This window comes from Mya arenaria, chromosome 11 (assembly GCF_026914265.1).
Source record: "Mya arenaria isolate MELC-2E11 chromosome 11, ASM2691426v1".
NCBI lineage: Eukaryota > Metazoa > Mollusca > Bivalvia > Myida > Myidae > Mya > Mya arenaria.
This window is the reverse complement of record NC_069132.1, coordinates 38870846-38891873: the sequence shown is the minus strand read 5'-3', so window position 1 is coordinate 38891873 and position 21028 is coordinate 38870846. Positions and strand designations below refer to the sequence as shown.

The 21028-nt window shown below is 33.4% G+C and overlaps 1 protein-coding gene across 2 annotated transcripts; it reads right to left on the bottom strand.

Annotated features, from left to right (window-relative positions):
• Positions 1-7154: 7154 nt before the first annotated feature.
• On the bottom strand, positions 7155-19414 carry LOC128209582 (uncharacterized). 2 transcript variants are annotated; one of them, XM_052913665.1, is made up of 4 exons: positions 19193-19414; positions 16738-16854; positions 12011-12094; positions 7155-9158 (listed from the first exon to the last, which is right to left on the bottom strand). In XM_052913665.1, the coding sequence occupies exons 2-4, from the start codon at positions 16844-16846 to the stop codon at positions 9046-9048; spliced, it is 306 nt and encodes a 101-aa protein (XP_052769625.1). In that variant the 5' UTR covers positions 16847-16854; positions 19193-19414; the 3' UTR covers positions 7155-9045. The 2 variants fall into 2 exon arrangements, with proteins under 2 accessions (XP_052769625.1, XP_052769624.1); XM_052913664.1 differs by having other exon boundaries at positions 7169-9158; positions 12011-12439; positions 19193-19405.
• Between the last annotated feature and the right edge of the window lie 1614 nt (positions 19415-21028).

Here is a 21028-nt window from a genome sequence, read left to right as displayed (position 1 = left end):
TTAAAACTGTAATAAATGTGTATTAGTATTTGAAATTATATTTTCTATTTAAGTTACTAGTTATTTAGCTCATACGATGTCATAGCATTTACAAACGATTTAAATTATGTGAAAATAATCAGCCCCTCGTCAAGGCAATTGGCAGGAGACTCATAAAAATGTATAATAAAGAATTTTGTAGCAAATTCGTCAAGAACATTAGAACAATGTTTACATGTGAGTATGACACACTGTGAGTAGAATACGCCTTTTACACTTAAACTAGAACACGTGTTATAATATTAAAGCTGCCATTTTTACAACTTTATTATTTTTTATCTTCAAAAGGGCAAAATTTAGCGTAAATATCTGCAAACCAGTGATATAAGACTGTTGACCAAAGATCAGATCGCAGATTTGCATATTTCCGTTCGAAAATTAATGTTTTATGGCTTAAACCTTACTTACAGTTTAAGAAAAATGCATAAAATATTTTTAATACTATATTTTTATATATAATACTCACTCAATATTTTTGTCAGCAGTTTATACAAATGGTTTCCATGAATTTTCGCAAAAATTGGTTCGTTCGAAGACAAAAATTAAAAAAGTTGTCCAAATGGTAAATCTATGAGAGTACAGCTTTAACTAGATGGAAGTTCACCTACTCCTCAAAAAGAGCAATCACACAGCCTATGTTGTCGCACCAAGGTCCACGTATATTTCTAATGGAGAACTTTATATTGTGTGTAACCGAATTACAATTGCAATCTTTGATATTTATTATGACTAAGTGATACTGGTCGTCTAGATGCATACTGTGTAGTGCACAGAATATTGCACTTTAAGAGACACTTTTATTCAAAATCAATACATACACCTGACTAACAAACATAAATTTTAAGTTATAAACCTTTAACTACTTACTATTTAATGCATTTATGGAAAGAGATAATTACTAATAACAAGTTTGTAACCGTCACTGTATTTAATAGCAGGGAGCACAAACATATTAAATGATTGGTGAATGCTAAAAGATATACTGTGTTGAACTATAATCTCATAAGGTAGAAATACCGTGTTGTATGCTCATTTCTTTCAAATTAAGCTCGGTATTCTTCATAAGAACCATTGCTTCAGACAATAATTCATCCTTTTTGGAATATTTAAACAATATTATTAATTGTGGTAAATCTAATTTGGGAGTAAGATTGCATCTTTAATACAAATTGGTTTTCTGGCTGCATGTTGCAATTTAATAGTTAATATGATTAACTAAAATACTGAATAAATCCCTAATGACAGAATTGTTAACTGCAATAATGTTTTACACAACAAAATGCGCTAGCCTGTGAATATAATGTCATATATATTTATTATGATTACTTATTGCGATTTTTCATCACAAGATTTTTCAGTTTCAGTTTTTTGGTAATCCATTGTATCAGCTAAAACATGCCTTTTGCGAACACAAACATATAATAATTATATATATATATATTATATAATATAATAAATACACAAAAGAACATGTACTGGTATATGGCAGGTGCAACGAATATTGCACTTCACACATGGAAACCAGTCGCGCGTTAGAGATAGTATTAAAAGTATGGATAAGAATGACTGATAGAAATGATCACAGGACAGCTGAGGTGAAGCTGGAGTTTGGTGAATTATACAGATAATATAATAGAAAATATATTCATAAGAGTTAAGTATTTTAATAAATGTCACCATGGACGACATATTCCAGACAGAATAAGCATATTTAAATTGATATATAAGTTCATTCTAAAAATATACACTACATGTCCTGTGACTTACAGTTTGTATATAAACATGTTTCTTTCAAACCAGTATGCTAAATACGCATTTGATCGACCTTGACCTTTTAATGAACGCATAATCATCTTTTTAAATTTTCTTCTGAACCGTAGTCTTCGATTTGCTAGAAAACACTTCATTGTTCATCAACAATCAAGACTTTTATTGGACGCAAGCACTGGGCTTGTGGTCCTTAAATTCACTCGGCTCTGTCACTAGACAGTTATAACCATAGAGCTGCCTACATCACAGACATTAGTGCCAATGGTCCTAACTGAACTATGTAGCTATAAAACTTTCAATTAATAAGACATGCATCAATAAATTCAATAAAAAAACATAGTTTAGTGTTTTTAATAAAATACGTGTATACTCCACCACGCCCCGCCAGGACAGCAATAACTCTATTTGAAGTATCTGATCAATATTATAAAGCATAGTGATGGCAAATAAATCTTTCAGATAACAGGATAATTCTTAAAGGAACAGCTAATTAGCCAAACATCTATTATATAGTGTATTAGCTATATCATGAGATCTCTTTAAAGTTAAATTCTTAATCGCAAAAATTTTCCTAAATTTCATTATGAGGCAGATGGTAAGAATACTCATTTTATTTTGATTTCTTTGGAAACGATACTATTATCTGTGTGATATACCTGGATTTATTGTAAATCCGACGAATCAAATCGCTTTCGTAAGTTGCATACACCGTAAAAGGTTGTCTTCAAATTATGAATTTCTATTTCAAGGTGAACTGATGAACGCCGATTCCCACACCATGGCCAAACGCTCGCCGAAATGGTAAAGTCATCACTACCACCAAAGGATGGCATCACTCTTGATGACCCCGTTCTCTGCATGACCGTTACAATTCGTAGGACGTTACTCCTCCCCACCGCTTTGACATATCCGCACACCGCTTTGACATACCCGCACACCGTTTTGACATACCCGCACACCGCTTTGACATACCCGCACACCGCTTTGACACACCGCTTTGACATACCCGCACATTCCCTCTCTCTTCGAAACAGCTACAATTACGCTACAACAACGTAAGATTAAATTCATTTGTTCAGTTTTATGTAGAGAAGAACTAGCGTAAAGCGAATAAATTTGTTTTGCTATTTAAACTATGGCGAAAGTTTGAATGTAAAAGGCTAAGCAGTATGAGGATAAACCATTTTAAAAAAGTCTAGTTTAAAACTACTAGATCACTCAATAAAACTTGATATGGGTATCATTGTTAGTAAATTGAAAACGAATACAATATTTAATCAATAATTCAACAATGTAATTATTTCCGTATAAATAACAATATTAATTAAAAACATTAAAGACAATTGGACATTTTCTGATGTTTTTAAAAACATTAAAAAGTTCGCCAGATATCTGATGAATCACGTGAAATTTTAACAATTATTGATTACTCTACTTCTTCTTACCTCCAGGCTTATATTCCAAATCACGCAGCGATCATTATCTCTACAAAGTCCATTATTCATAACTAGTTAAATCTAAATAATCTCATATTAAATCTGTAGCAAGTCCAAGACCACTTACACCATTCATAAATTTCTGCACGTGCTTTTTGTACCGTTAGCCAACGAAACGAGGCGAATTTCCATTCATAAAATATCCCGAGTTTAAGGGACTTGTTTTTACTACAGATCTGTTAGTATACATGCCAAATTTTAAGCTGTACAACTTTGTATTACATTGATTTCCTTAATCATGCCTGTTAGCGATTTGTCACTGTACCCGGTGGTAAAATTGCCTCAATTGTTATTTTCCGTCATGTTGTTTACCCAATTGCCTGTATATGTTATTACATGTCTGTTGTAACGATATGTTACCGTGACAAAATAAAAAGTGAATGTGTGTGTATGTGTGTGTGAGGAAATTTAAATGGTGTTAACAACTTTCTGCAGAATTCTTTAACCGAACCTGGGTAGCAAAAAACTATTTAATTATGTGTATGTTAATTAATGCATTGTACATAACGGATGGCGGTTTCGTTAATAGGGTATATAGAAAACTAAACAGAAGGAAATGTCCATGCAATATACTGCGAAAAGCAAAATAATAAGATATCTAATGAATTTGAAAAAATGTTGTTTTATGAATATATTTTGGACTAGTTTCCAACGACATGTGTTTCTTGCCATAGTTATGAATGTGTTTTATGATTAATTGTTTTACTTTGATATATGATATAAACAGTTCAATGTTTTAGTATCCTCGGTACCGGAAGTGTCCCTCCGCGCAGCCGGAAGTGTAGCCCCTTGCCACCTGCAGTGATGTTCCAAAAAGAACAGCCTCCCGACTAATTGACGCTCTCTACTAGCGCCTGCTGTATGCGATGACAACAGATGTAAAAGATAAGATTCATGTTTCTCACTTTAATGAATTGATATTTATGGAAGCCAAACAAAAATGTTTCATTGTTTAAGTAACGGAAAAGTGCAAAAATGTATTCCACTTTATGATATTGTAAAGGTTAAACAGTACACAGTTTAGCAATACCAGGATAATCTGTAAATCAACAAAAGTCTAGCTTATAACGACTATTTTATGTAATGAGTGAATTCATATTTCATGAACATAACACTTATCTTTGTTTATGAATTAAAATATAATGCACCCATGCCCTTTAATTAGCGTAAGTTATCTGTAGTTAATTGACATTCTTTTATTATTAATCTCATAAAATAGTGTATTTCTTTACTTCAAATACAATTTGTATGGTGTAAATAATCATAGAAATACACGAAAACAATACGGCCTTTCTGTTGGTTTTTGAAATCTTACAGTGAAAAAGCTCAAAGGTGCCAGCTTGTTTCCCATTTCTTGAACCGAACCCGGGTAGCAGAAAGTTTTTATTGTGTTTTCGTGTATATAAATGTATTTATTTAGCAAATTGGTAGGTTATGTTTATTGGCTAATTAAAGTCTTATCCGAATGAATGCTCATGAAATATACAGTTAAAGTTCAAAAAAGAAATCACCTAATGAATTTGATAATTTTGATTTATGAATATATTTTGAAGACCAATCTTGAGGTGTCGAAATATTTAATTTTTTTACATAATTATAATTAATAGAAAATATACCGAAGTAGAATTATATGAATCATTTCAAAGTTTAAGCGTCCACTGAACCGGAAAGGACCACCCCATGGAAGCGGAAGTGATGTCCCTTGCCTCCTGCAGTGATGTTCCATCAAAAGAACAGCCTCCCGACTAATTGTCGCTCTTTACTAGCGCCTGCTGTATGCGATGACAACAGATGTAAAAGATAAGATTCATATTTCTCACTTTTATGAATTGATATAAATGGAAGCCAAACAAAATTGTTTTATTGTTTAAGTAACGGATGCAGTACTTCGTGTTTACTTATGTATGTACCTTAGAGGTATTGCCTATATTAATGCATAGTGCAACTCAGGGAGTAGCTATGTATTTTTATAGCACTGCCAGTGTCTGGTATTAAATACAAAATATTTATTATGAGGACCCCGAAACTTAAGGATGGACCCAGCGGGTATTTCCAATATTACTTTATTGAACTACTCATGGTTACTCTTATCTCTATTTAAGGGGCCACCCTCATGTGTTAAATACGTATTTATTCATAGGACCAATCCTGAGGTGTCAAAATATTTTGTTTGTTAAGTTATAAAAAAACATTAACTCTTTGCTGAAGAAGTATTATATGAATCAGTTCAAAGTTTAAGCGTCCAATGTAACGGAAGTGACCGCCGCATGGAACCGGAAGTGATCTCTCTTTCCACCTGCAGTGATGTTCTATCAACAGAACAGCCTCCCGACAAATTGATGCTCTCTACTAGCGCCTACTGAATGCGATGACAACATATGTAATAGATAAGATTTTTTTCCTCACTTTTATGAACTGATATTTATGGAAGCCAAACAAAAATGTTTCATTGTTTAAGTAACGGATATTGTAAAAATGTATTCCACTTTATGATATTGAAAAGGTTAAACAGAACATGGTTTATATATCCCAGGATAATTTGTAAATCAACAAAAGTCTAGCTTATCACGACTATTTTATGTAATGAGTTAATTCATATTTCATGAGCATAACACTTATCTTTGTTTATGAATTAAAATATAATGGACCCATGCCCTTTAATTAGCGTAAGGAATATGTATTTAATTGAAATTATTTTATCATTATCTCAGAAAACAGTGTATTTTTTGATTTCAAATACATTTTTTTCACAATTTAAGCAAGATATATTAGTGAAAAAATCATAGAAATACACGAAAACCAATACGGCCTTTCTGTTGGTTTTTGAAATCTTACAGTGAAAAAGCATAAAGGTGCCAGGTTTCCCAAGATTTCTTTAACCGAACTCTTGTAGCAGAAAGTCTTTATTGTGTTTTCGTATGTATTGATATATTTATTGAACGCTTTGCCAGGAAGTTTCGTAAATTGGGTTAAAAACATATCTGAATGAATGCTCATGAAATATACTGTAAAAGCCAAAACAGAAATCACCTAATGAATTTGAGAATTTTGATTTATGAATATATTTTGAAGACCAATCTTGAAGTGTTGAACTATTTTATTTGTAACATAATTATAATTAGTATAAAACATACCGAAGTAGAATTATAGGAATGAGTTCAAAGTTTAAGCGTCCACTGAACCGGAAGTGTCCACCCCATGGAACCGGAAGTGATGTCCCTTGCCACCTGCAGTGATGTTCCATCAAAAGAACAGCCTCCCGACTAATTGACGCTCTCTACTAGCCCCTGCTGTATGCGATGACAACAGATGTAAAAGATAAGATTCATATTTCTCACTTTTATGAATTGATATAAATGGAAGCCAAACAAAATTGTTTTATTGTTTAAGTAACGGATGCAGTACTTCGTGTTTACTTATGTATGTACCTAAGGGGTATTGCCTACATAAATGCATAGTGCAACTCAGGGAGTAGCTATGTTTTTATTATTGCACTGGCCAGTGTCTGGCATTAAATACAAAATATTTATCATGAGGACCCCGAAACTTAAGGATGGACCCAGTGGGTATTTCCAATATTACTTTATTGAACTACTCATGGTTACTCTTATCTCTATTTAAGACTATTTCATGAAATAATGCTCCACTCTCATCAGTACTATTTAAAGATCGCTTTGACTATTAACATAATCTTAATCAATGCGCGCATATCCATGGCAACCATGAGTTATCAAATATCCATACGCATCATTTTCACGACGCACAAAAGAGTTCCAGCAAATAAATACATTTTTACTTTATTTCCTTTAAGCATCTACCATAGCCGCTCGCGCAGGGTCGGAATGAACCTATCTTACACTCTCGGCCATGGAAGATACTTATAATCTACCTTTAAAGGGTCTCTTCTCCAGAATGTATATACACTTCTTTCTAGAAAGCTTGTCTCAAATGTGTTTGACTACTCATTTACATATATACTCTACTGATAATAATTACATATGGTGATATCACTAGCAAGTCCAAAAGGGATGGTGGCACCCGGTGCACCCCCCACTCCCCCTCAAATCGTCTAAGTTTACAGTTTTATGAAAAAAGGGAAATGTTTGAAAAAAAGATTAAAGGGAGGGGCCAGTGTTGTGCCCCTAAGATATTATCCATATGTCGTCATTTCCTGGAACCGCCCCTGCTAAAACGAATTTTAAATTTTCAATAACAGTGAACTTGACCTTGACCCCTAGTCTCTCAAACGCTAGCTCTTCGCATAAGCTACCAACACAACAACTGTCATCACTTTACATCAATTCTTACTTATTTTTACTTTTTTATATGTAGTTACAGTGACCTTGACATTTACCACTCAAAAACCATTCCATTGTATCTCTTCAAAAAGCTACCTACACACCAACTTTCATTACTGTCCATCAATGCTAGCTAGTTATTGGGCGGAAACCAAATATGACGCCCGCCCACCCATCCGCCCCACAACATCTCCATTCCAATAACATTGTTTTCGCTAAAAACCTGGTAAAAAAGTGAATAGTATTATGGTTTTGGATGAACACGGTTATGGTATTATGTGGGTGTTATACACTAAATAAGAATTTTAATATATGACTATACGAGTGCTTCTGTGATGGCTCCAGTTCACGTTAAAATTGTTTTTCAAATTCATCATTTTTAATTTGTAAAGTTGTGTCACTTGTTTCAACGTTGTTGTGTCTGCTGCAATTGTTAATTTAACATTTCCCGTAGCGGTTGGTAAGGATACATGGCCAATATGGTAAAACATCTTTGGATGTAAAAACTTCTGAATGAAGAGTTAGGAAAAAAACTACTACGCATGTTCGTTGCAAAATTTTATTCATATTTATACAAATAGTCTAACTAGATAGCTAAATGTTATCCCGAAACTAATACGAAACAATTTGCAAACGTTATCATGTTTTCTCCCACCTCAGATAAGTAGATCCAATAATTTAACCATGCTAGATATTCTTATCTTGCCCACGGGCGAAGATAAAATGCCCGTATGGAACTTCTTTTTAACGGTCACCACATTATAATTACCTCCCTTGTTGAAGACTGTCGTCGGTAGCATCAAGGAAAACTTGTCTTATGGTAATATTTAGAACGCTATTTAATTATTTCTCGCTTCAAATGTCCCCAAAAAACAGTTTTCACGCACCATTCAAGAAATAATGCTTCATTTTCCTATTTTTCCAGAACTATTTAAAAAGACCGATTTGACTATTTACATTAACTGGATCACTGCGCGCGTATCCATGACAACCACGTGGTATCGCATATCAATACGCAATTATTTTCACTAAGCACAAATGAGTTCCAGCAAAAATACATATTTAATTAGTTTTGTTTAACTGAGGTGGGAGAAAAAGCATCTACCATAGCCGCTCGTGTAAGATAGGTTCATCCCGACACTCGCGCAGGGTGTTTTGCAGAAATTCGGTGAACCTCGTTTCCGCAAAACATCCTACGCTCGGGTCGGGAAAAACCTATCTTACACTCTCGGCCATGGAAGATACTTATTATCTTACGGCAGCAGTATGCCACCATATCATATCAAAACCATTCAAATTGAAATGATGGAATTGACTACATACTGAAATCAAAACTGAAAATAGTCTTTTCACATACTTGACCGAATTGGATGTAATAAAAATGATTTCGTGAGAGCCAATATTTAAACGTTATTAATCTGTGTTTGTATTTAGTCCATTTTTTAATGATCTACTGGTGCTAATCCCCGCTTTTGACGACGTTCATACTCGTGGTAACTCCGAGTTATCTCATCATTCAAAATTTGGAACGCATCGATCATGTCAGCATCAGAGTCTGAAATAGAAAGAGTAACATGACTAATTACATGATAACATTTTCAGGAAAGATGTCTCCCGTGTATCTATACACCGCGCATTTTCTTCTTTTATCAGAGATCCTTATGCTGCAGTGGCAGTAGATACGATGTTTCAAGGGAGGTTATTCGGCTGTATAGGTCGTAAAGTAAAATCATAATTGTATTAGTTTTAAACTTTGGAGAAGGCAGTTTGATATGTTTAGATTGGAAATGGTCATCATTACTCCAAATCCGGGTAAATATGCCAAATAGATGTTCGTAAACGCCAGAAAGAGGCCAAGATATGGCACGGGTTCGTCTTGCACAGTGGATGGGTTAGCGAACAGGCAAAACAAATCAGGAGGGGAACGGAGACACCGGCATAAACAATCGATTATATGTTCTCCGTAGTCCACAATCTGCTAATCCTTAATTCCATGATTGACACTGAACCAAGCCACAAAAGAAAAATCCAAAATGGCAAAAGGATAAAGAAAATCATTTTGTCGGAAATTAAGACCTTTTATCTGAGTTTAAAAAAAATACAATCTAAATTTGGCAAGTGCAATAGACAACGGGTAGGAAGATACAAACAGTTTCTACGAAAATTTCCACAAAAAAGCAAATACTTTATAAACAAATCAAAACTCAATGACCCTTTCAATCCGATTATCAATGGTAACAAACTGGATGAACCATGGTTTGAGCGCGAGTGTTGGTTAAAACGTAACCTGTATACCACAAAGGTGAATGGACCTCGGCCATATACACTTTCGGTGGCTGGTCCTTATAATATCATATGACCCTCAGATGTGTGTAATATTTCTTAATAAATCGACCAATTATATATTACTAAATTGTGAATTGCTCATCCATTGATTTCGATCTGATTTATTCGTATGGTGCCGAGTTAATGTCAATGAAACCCCATACTTGTATTCAAATATCAATAATAAGGTAAGAATGAATCATAGCTAAATCGTTAAACACGTGAGTGAAATTATATGACTCATCGTACATGTATTGTTATCCACTTTAATAAGGAAATCAGTACATGTGTAAAACGAGCACCAACACTACAAGATAATATGAACCTACTTACGATGGACTGGTATTACAATGTATTTGTTTTTTGTATATTATTTTCAATAGTTAAAGTATACCTTGTTTTAAATTGTTCTATGTTTATTTATATATATTGAATACCTACATTTTGATTTCTATCTATCTGTTTGACCTTTTAAAGACAACGGCATTTTAAAATTAAAATGTAATATGCTGAGTATATAACATAAGCGCCTCGATATTTAATAGTGCAATGATAAATTAATTCTACCATCATTAGTATTCCTAAATAATCCCTCGCAATGTATTTTTTTCATGGTTGCTGCTATATAAAGATCGCCGTAATACCAAGTAAACGGCATTGTTGTTGTTATTGATTTTGATGATAAAGCAATGCATTAATAATGTGTCTTATTAAAGCGACAGTCCGCAAATCGGGCAAATTAGCCATGAAAAAAAATTAAAATTCATCTATGTGTTGATAAGCATTCCTGACTGACGAATCCAAAAAAAATTTGGTTCAAATCGACCTAGAAATGAGTTTTTCGTGTCATTTTCAATATCTCTTCTTAACTATCGGCCCCCGAGAGTTAACGGTTATATAAATAGAAAAAACAGTGGGATTCCAAAGTTCTTGCGCATGCGCAGGGCGATACTATTTCCCGGTCTCTCCTCGTAAAATCCGGTCTCATAATTCCCGGTTCATAACTTCTGGCCCCAGGCAACGGATTGTGTTGCTGATGTTTATAACACGATTTTGCGATCTTATTTATTTTTATATGTAACAAATTGGTATAAAATATATAAACATTATGTCTTAGTTTATGCAATTTGTTATAGGTATACACTATTTATGCAATTCGTGTTAAAGGTGTAGAGAAAGATGCGATGCAGTACAAATGCTCATGTTTTTTGCATAAAAGATTGAGGACGGCTAGAGTATGAAGTAACTTAGAATTGCACCTTTTAAATTATGTTATGTTATGTTATTGTTCTTCCTTTTATGTTTACCCCCCCCCCCCCCCGACATAAAAAAAATTAAGCATAAATGATTACAATTGAAAAATTCCATGTTTGCATATCCGACTCATATCTGATTTACATGTAGTCAAGCATTGTTATTTTTTGCATTACTATTATCAATAGTATACTTATAACTGAATTTAATATGAAAAAAACACACACTCAATGTGTTTGTTATTCATGACATTAATTTCAGTACATGTGCATATTTCATGTTTTTATCTTTGCCTAAATTTATTTTATGTTTTATTGATATAAAATTTGAAATAAATAGTGACATAATTATCATCAAATATCTAATGTTTTAATCAACTGTAATCTTTTGTAATCCTATTACCCCCCGCGGTCATTAACACCTTTTTGATCACGCCCGATAGCTACTATAAAACAGAGACCGGAGGAGACCGGGACCGGGAAATAGTATCGCCCCCAAGAGTAGTCGGAAAAACCGTAGACCTACTTTCTCTTTTGCCGTCTAAAAATAGCAACTTTCGGCAATTTTCAATTTGTTAAATCTAAGTTATTAAAGCGATTTTTTAAAAAATAATTGCGGTTCAGTCGGTCTGAAACAATGTGGAACTTATTAAAAACTTTTGAAATACGGTTACTTTTGCGGACTGTCGCTTTAATTAATAATACCTGAATAACTACTTACCTTTCACATACCGAATTGGACAAAATGAAAAGTTATGATTTCATGAAAAAGTAAATATTTAAACAATATCAGTTTGTGTTTAAAAACTTCTATAATATTGAAAATCACCTGATGCGCTTAATTCTGGATGAGCCATTATATCTTCAGGCATTCCCTCTGCTTTGAATTGGTTTACAGCACCGTACACACTCGCTGCAAAATGTTGACAATTATCATACAAAACATTGTATTTCCGAGTAATCTGACTCTCGTTTTCCAACCAATCTATAAGATCATGGATGTCTCCTTCCACATCGCTTTTCTCCGAGACCTTACCCGATGGACGAGCCACATTTTTAAGCCTGTATAAAACGTCTTTCGAATCCTTTGATCTCTGCCAAACTATCTCTTCCGAGTTCTTTTCGATCGAATGAAAGAAGACCGTTCCATTTTTTTTGGCTCGGAAAATAACATATTCGTGGAAGGCTTTGTCCAAAGTGATAGCCATCGGATGAAAACATTTGTATACACGAACGATTTCTTCTTTGTCGAGTTCACCTGTAATAGAACACTGATATGATTACCGATTACTAGAAAAATATCGTTAGGATATATGTCTCCCGTGTATCCATACTTTACATCGGGCACGTTCAATGACGTCAATATAACGTCATTCTACTTGCGTTGTAGAGAACTATTTTCTAATATCTATGTTAATATATTATTACATGAATAATACATTGTCAATAAAAATGTCATTTTTATTGTAAGGTATTTAGCAAATCATGATTATTAAACTGGAACAATCAGATAATTATGTAGGTTATTAGTTGGTCGAATTCCTCGAGGAACAAAAGTGGTTTATTTGAAAAAAAAAGCCTTTGGAAATTCATCCAAAACGTCTTGTTTCTCACTTTGTCTTTTATGTTAAACTATTTCTTCATTATTATTATTATTATTATTATTATTATTATAACATGCGTGGTACTCCAGTGGATTTCCTAGGTAGCAATATATGAATAACACATTAATGTATAATTCATATCTTGCTATCTAGGATACTAATCATTAATATGTTTGCAGGTTTTTATTTAGTTCGGGTATCAAATCTAGTCTGCAGCAACATTAACAGACATTTATCACTCTATTTTTTTATATTTCTTTATAAAATTGACTTTTTTTAGTTCGGGTATCAACTCTACTCTGCAGCAATATTAACAGTCATTCATCACTCTATTTTTTATATTTCTTTTATAAAATTGACTTTTTTTAGTTCGGGTATCAACTCTACTCTGCAGCAACATTAACAGTCATTTATCACTCTATTTTTTATATTTCTTTATAAAATTGACTTTTTTTTAGTTCGGGTATCAAATCTACTCTGCAGCAACATTAACAGTCATTTATCACTCTATTTTTTATATTTCTTTATAAAATTGACTTTTTTTAGTTCGGGTATCAACTCTACTCTGCAGCAACATTAACAGTCATTTATCACTCTATTTTTTATATTTCTTTATAAAATTGACTTTTTTTTAGTTCGGGTATCAACTCTACTCTGCAGCAACATTAACAGTCATTTATCACTCTATTTTTTATATTTCTTTATAAAATTGACTTTTTTTAGTTCGGGTATCAAATCTACTCTGCAGCAATATTAACAGTCATTCATCACTCTATTTTTTATATTTCTTTATAAAATTGACTTTTTTTTAGTTCGGGTATCAACTCTACTCTGCAGCAACATTAACAGTCATTTATCACTCTATTTTTTATATTTCTTTATAAAATTGACTTTTTTTAGTTCGGGTATCAACTCTGCTCTGCAGCAATATTAACAGTCATTTATCACTCTATTTTTTATATTTCTTTTATAAAATTGACTTTTGTTTTGAAACATTTATTTTGTTCAGACAGCCGTCCGTATGTTTTAGACGAAGTTTATTAACACATTTACCTATGTGAAGGAAATGGTATAACATTCGGTTTTGTACCTACTGTACCAGTTGAGAAGCAGTTTTCGACAGTTTTTACAGGTTTTTATTGAATTATGCACACGTGTTTAAATCCATATATAAAATGTTCACATTTAAAAATAATTGCAGCTCAATCTGCTAACGTTGATAAATTTTCATATGTGTAACGTCACACATAGTGTTCACATGTCCTCATAGTAACGCCACGGTTTAACCGGACCAGTAATGACCCTGTTCTGTACAATGCGCATTGTTAATAGTTAAAAAGCTTGGCTTTCCTCATCTTTATTCATTACCAATGTCACTGTTTTTCGTTATGATGTTTAGAAACGCTACCATAACAATCGGTGGCCGCAGCTGTGCGAACCGCTTATTATATGGAACCATGGCCATCGCTGGTTGGGTAAAGGTAAATACAAACGGCGTTCGCGGCTGGGCGTACTATTTACACTCGTACACAGTACCCTGTAATTCGGCAATCGTAACTGTATAAATGGAATCCGCAGTTGGGTGAACTATATGAACTGACAGTGTTTGCAGCGGGGCGAACTAACTGCCCTCAAATGAAATATTATGCAATAAAGCAATCCTAAAAACGGTGTTCGTAGTTGGGCGAACTATTTTTTATTAATTATGGCATGCACGGGACTTGCGCGTAATTCGCCCTCCAAAAAACTCATGTTCGTCTTATGGCATCATTCTTAACCTAAGTCGATAGTTTCTAAAATTGAATTCGTATTGTGTTAACGGGGTCGTATTTTGGCGGGGGAACCTTCGCAGCGCGCAGATTCATTTGACACAGTGGCGATTCATTACTTCATTACTTTAGAAATACTGATAATAATACGCATCTTGACAGTTTATCCCTGCTGTCTTTAGAGGCTTTCTGCTGACGGTGTCTTCTCCACGAACTGTTGCGTCTCTTTGGTGATGCTAGGTAGGGTTAATGTTGGTGACCCTTGGTGTTGTTAGGGACGACAGGTCAACTGTACACCACGTCTCCCGCCATAAACAATCAAGCCGTGCAATTTTCTGCCATTTTACAATTTCATTTAAATTTATCTATTAACTACCAGTTGTATAAGTTATAAAAATAATTATTGGTGACAACAGAACCGGGATTCGCGCACACCTGATGCAAAGTGTATGCTGGTCCCGTTTCTTATGCTGTGTGTCCTTCGATAATCATTGAAACAATTTTCTTAGTTTTAGAATGTGTTTCATGATACATGGATATTCAGTTCTCTTATTGACAAAGGCTGCAGTCTGTTTTGCTTTAATACAGGTCGAATTCCATGTAGTAACGATAACTATGTAAGTTGGTTTACAAATTTTGAGGCGTGGGTGGGGTAAAAAAATATCAGTAAATCTGTAAAGTGTTGTGTGAATAATCCGGGAAGTTCATATTACGTAAAACAGTTAAAAACACATTTGAACTTTGATATAGCATTCAATTTATGTTCGAACAGTTGTTTCGTCTGTAATTTGTTTGGTATAAAAGCAAATGTTCGAACATGTAGCTTCAAGATCAAGACAACTTTTGAAAAACGGGATAACTCTTTTTCTAATGAACGGTGAATTGTTACTTCCAAAATTCATCTTTATTTAAATTAATGTAACATTTCTTTAAATTCTCAACATTTTATTTGCCATCATTTTATGGTTCAAAGTGAAGTGCTCTGTTTTGAACAAGGTGATGTAACTACAATAGATTTTAAAAGTAGTTATGAAAGTTGATATTTTCACTCCATATTTTGTTGTTTTTCACTGATCAAACTCCATATTTCATCGAAACGCAAGAAAGAAAGAAATAACATATGTGGCTTGGTATGAGCTTAAGCTTTTGATTACCTTGTAAACATAAAATTAAGTTGCAGTAACTTCTTTAAGAAGATCTGAAGAAAGTAATTTGTCGGAAACTGATTTCCGTCGGAAACTGCTTTTCAACCAATAGTAGAACATATATATAAGTACATACCAATAAATAAGTTTGCGCCAATTATATCAAGTAAAATCTTGGATTCAACGGGTTATTCATATGTTTGGCTTAACCAAACAAGTGTACCCGCAAAACATGTTCGCAAACTTGTGAAACCAATCTTGTCGACAATTGTCAGCGAACTTGTTATTAACAAATTAATCCGTCGTCTAAAGGTAGAATGTATTCTCTTCTTAAGTCCGATGTTAATTAAAAAAACTTAATATCTTCCCCATATCTCCACGTTTTGCATTTTTCTTGTCCGTCCTAGCAACAATAAAGTTTCCGTTTAGTCGGTAGATGGAGACAAAATGCTGTACCACATGTCAATCGAAAGTGTATTTTTGTAATCTAAACGATATTGGTGCCAAACTGCTCTTTTTACTTATATGTCCTCTTTTTAATCATATCAGGAAAATATATACATTGTCGTTTTTACCAAATACATGTTTAATGTCATAACATTTAGTGAAGGTTTAAACTGTATGAATCTTGATAGAAAATCAGCATATTTTTTGAAATCTTAGTTTATAGCTTTAAAAGAATTTATTCATGTGTTAAATCTGATAATGATACTTCAGAATTGTCTATATATAGTACCACATAGCTTTTACTAATCATAATTAGTTTGTATACATTTTGGCGGGGAATTAGCAGTAGTTCGCCTCGTTTGATTTGAATTTTATCCGGGCTTGGCTGGACCGAAAACAAAATACTCCGCTATTCCCCTGACCTGGGAGGGGCGTGGTTACAATTGACTTGTGCATATAATTCGGAACCAATGTAATCTGATACATTTTGATGGTTGTTGCGATATACAAATCGCCGTTATACCAAATAAACGTCATTATTGTTGTTGTTGATATAGCAATGCATTGATAATGTTTGTTTTCAACACAAACCTTTAAGCTTCGGCACTTTCTTGAATTGTTTCTCTGTTTTTGTTTGGTAGTCATAATACGCCAAATGGCCTTTCCATGTCCATCCTAACGAGCCGGATGCTGATGACATCTGTGATTCTGGAACAAGCCATTATCAGAACCCAAATATAGATATCTTAAAATATACTAGAGATCAAATAATTATTAAGAATGAAGCAATATACTGGTATACTGGCAATGAAAATTACTAAGAAAAGGGATCAAAAGTTAATATAATTCGTAAATTATGTTATTCAACGTTTGATGGAAAATTTATATGTTACAATAACAATACCTGTACATTCTCTATTTAGTGATTTATCTTTGAAAAATAGCATGTTTTGATATAGGGGCCTGGGTAAGTTAGCAATATATTGCAATAAATTGTAATACGGGCTGTGCATAGTGCATATTGCATATACAATAGAGACGTCTTCAGCTTGAATTAGACGTTGGCTGAGATTGTGAGCTAGGATTATATGTCTATTAATAATATATATATTTTTTTATTTTGCTAACTAACAATAAACAAAAAAACTGTTTCATCATTCGCAGCCCCTCGGCCATTTGTATCGAAAACAACCTCGGATGTATGCTGGTACATCAGTAGAAGTATTTCGTAAATTTTTGAATTATATCATTAATTAAATGTTGTGTTTTAGCTTGTTTTTTTATCTAAGTTTAAATTGATTGCCAGTGAAGTTTATCATTGCAAACAAAGTTAAGATTCCCATGTGTTAAGTCAATAAGTTTAACTGCTAGATTAAATTACTACGCGATTTACTTGCAGCCGACTTTAACACACCGGTTTCTAGTATGTAAACCATATATGTACATCCGAGGTTGTATTCGGGAGAAAAATGGCCGAGGAGTTCCGAATGCTAGTTCATTTTTCATGTTGGGGCTAACCCAGCACCAAAGTCATCCCAGAGATTATTAACAAGTCAGGAAGCTTATGAAAATTGGAACGGACCACGGTGTACAAGAATCAGCGATTAATAAATTGAAATTATTATCAATGACATTTAAATTAAATTTTCATTTGTTTTTATAGTAGTTATTTATTATGTTATTTTGTTTATAAACTTTCGACAATATACCAATCATTGATCCAAATCGAACATAAATGCACGGATTTAAGACGAAAAAATGGACAACTTTGAAAATGTATTTGAAAAATCCTACAACACTGCGTTGGTCAAAAATAAGATATGTTTGTTGTTTCGACTAGCGTCACCATCTTTAATGACGAATGCATGTAATATGTAGTTATAGCCTCATTATTGAAAACAAATATCGTCTTGAAGCCAAATTTGTATATTTGTTTAAAGTAATTCTGTATATATCTCGCAGATCGAGGTAACCTCACGTTTGCTAAAAAAGTTGACGCGTTCAAACGTGTCTCATGCAGGGTACCCGATAGCTTAATAGTTAAACAGCATGTTCCCATGGATAAAAGCTGAAATGAAATGGACTCCTCAGAAATATTAAATTAGAAAACATGTCTCAAAGAGTTAAGGACAGGCCGTCGAAGAAAGTAACGTAACAAAAAATAAGATGTTTATTCATAATTTATATCATAAATAAGTTTTATCAAAGCTTAAATAGTGTCAACAAACTATCCTCATACATAATTCACCTGAATTCTATAAAGTTACGAACAAATTTATTCAAACTATTCAATGTATCTCTACTTTCAAGATTTTGAAAGAATGAAAACAAATTTGAATCGATTAAAAAAACGTGGTTTCAAGCCAAAACATTTTCGATCGTCTGCATGCACGAGCTTTAATACTAGAGCCGAAATACCCCCTGTTTTTTCGTGAGTTTCCGTACGCCAAATCGCGCACTTGAAAAGAAAATGGCGGCTACTCTTTTAGTAACAGAAAAAAAGAATGAAAACAACTTACTTATTAAACAACTGCTTAGCAAAAATGAACAAGATAAGCAATATATATCAATAAATTACTTATTCTACAATAACATACTAGTAGTTTGTAACCGCTTCCACAAAAAAGGCATTCTCTATGAAAAGGCCTCATTGACAACAAGTGCGGTTTCAAAATAATTGATTTTACGTAATCATTCACAATAGTTGATAAAACATATTCTTATGGCGTTTTATTTACCTCCAACTTTGTTTCGGCCATGTATATTGTTCGTTTGTAACGATATACGTCATTTAATGTGAATAAATGACATTTTTCAATTTCCATCCTGGTTTGTCAATTACTCGAAACAAATGAACTCAACTCATACTTTTAAGAGTGTACTCATAATTACATTTATTCAAACATTTATGTAAACGAGGCAATTAAAGTTTACATACATGTTCATAATGGAATAATTTGTATCGCTGAGTTTGGGGACTACAATACCGAAGAAAATATAAGAAATAACTAAAAAATATACAGAAATAGTAAAACGACAAACTGACCTTTTGGTATTTCCAGCTGAACACAATTAAAACTTTGCTGCCTGTTAGAGTGGCAATATTTTTCAGTGCTTAGTCATAGGTTTCTTCAGTGTAATAAGATATACCCATTTTCCAAAAATGCCATTGAAGAGTCGCGCGGCCTTCAATTTAATTTGATACTATTGACAAGTTGAACTCAAGCAGAACGATTGTGTCACGTAAACATTTAAAACCAAGGCCTCCAAAGTGGATGTACATTAAAAGATCTCCAGCACTGTTTAAACACTGAACAACTGAAACATATTTAATATAGTTATTTGGGTGTGGCTCTTATATGATCGACATGTTGCCGGATATATATGTATACAATATATTGTCAATACTGTTTATGAAGCCATTGTAAAGCGAATAATGGAACAATACATAAATAATTATGTTCTCAATACAAAGTCATTTTAAGTTAAAAGACATAAATGGTTCAATAGTCAGTATACCTGTTAAATGATGAATTGGTATAACACACGATAATTATTCACCTGCAAGAAGTTTGTATACGTTATATATTATTTATTAATCATGCTTATTAAGCGATCAAACCGCAATACGTTAAGGTGAATAGACTGTTATTGGGTAAACCTGCATGCAAATATGGGTTATAGTGACATGTTACAGGGACCTTAAGGGCCTTCCACAGTGCAAATAGGGTTGGGAAAGCCAAAAATTAAAACATTTCAAACGTTTATGTTTTATTCAGTTCTGAAGTACGATTTTTTCGGGAGTGAAACATACATTTTTGTGACATATTACATACATTTCTGTGACATGTTTCAGGGAAATTCAGTTATAAATATACTGCACTATTCATGGTAACAATTATTGTGATTTCAATAAACGCATAATAATTACACTGCGACATATTCCCCTCCTTTAGAAAATTGTCGTCCTCGACAATTCTTAAACATGTCAAGACAAAATAAAACATGTTCCACTAAGACATCATACATAATGTTACTTCTTACAAAAAGTTCCGGATAATTACAACATTTGCAACACGACCAGATTAGAAAAATGAAGACCGATCACCCTTTCAATAAAAACATATTTTTAGAACATTAACTCTTGAATCAAGACAAAGACAGCGTTGAAGTACATGTGTATATCTTTAATTTTTATATACAATACATACTATCATCCAGCATAATTTTACAATACTCAAGTAAGCAACACATTCACCTTCGAGCGAATATGTATCTCTGTTTTTTTTAGAAATCAGCTCCCGGTAGTCGATACAGAAGCGAATCGATCCATCCTTTTTCCGTACGTTTACGACATAGAACCTGAATTTACTTTTCGATGAACTATTGGCCCCCATTAAAAACATCTTCTGAAGTTGTTCCAAAACTTTATCGATCATTCCAGGTTTGACTCTTCCGTACGGCTCCTTAAACGGTTAAGGATTGTCAAGACAAATTGCATGTCTCACTAGGGCAGTATTCCCGATGTCAGGAGAAACCTGAGAAAGAAATACTTAGTATCTAAATACAAATATTTTCTAAAAATCGTCCTTGCTCTGAGTGTTATTCATTTGTCTGACGGTTACCAAGATTTTAACACTTAGGCATATTGCAAATCACAAAGAAATTACTTCGACAACAGGATCGAAATTGGTTTGGTGGACATATTTACATTTCCACAGGCATCCTATATGTCGTGGTAGTGCAATGAATTTGAACACACTCGGAAAAACGTTATCCTGATAGAAGCTTGTTCTGACTGTTCTGTGACAGCAGTGGTACTGTCAGATTGCTACGAAATTGTTACGGTCTGGAAGCGCTGAACGTCTTATTTTCTTGTTTT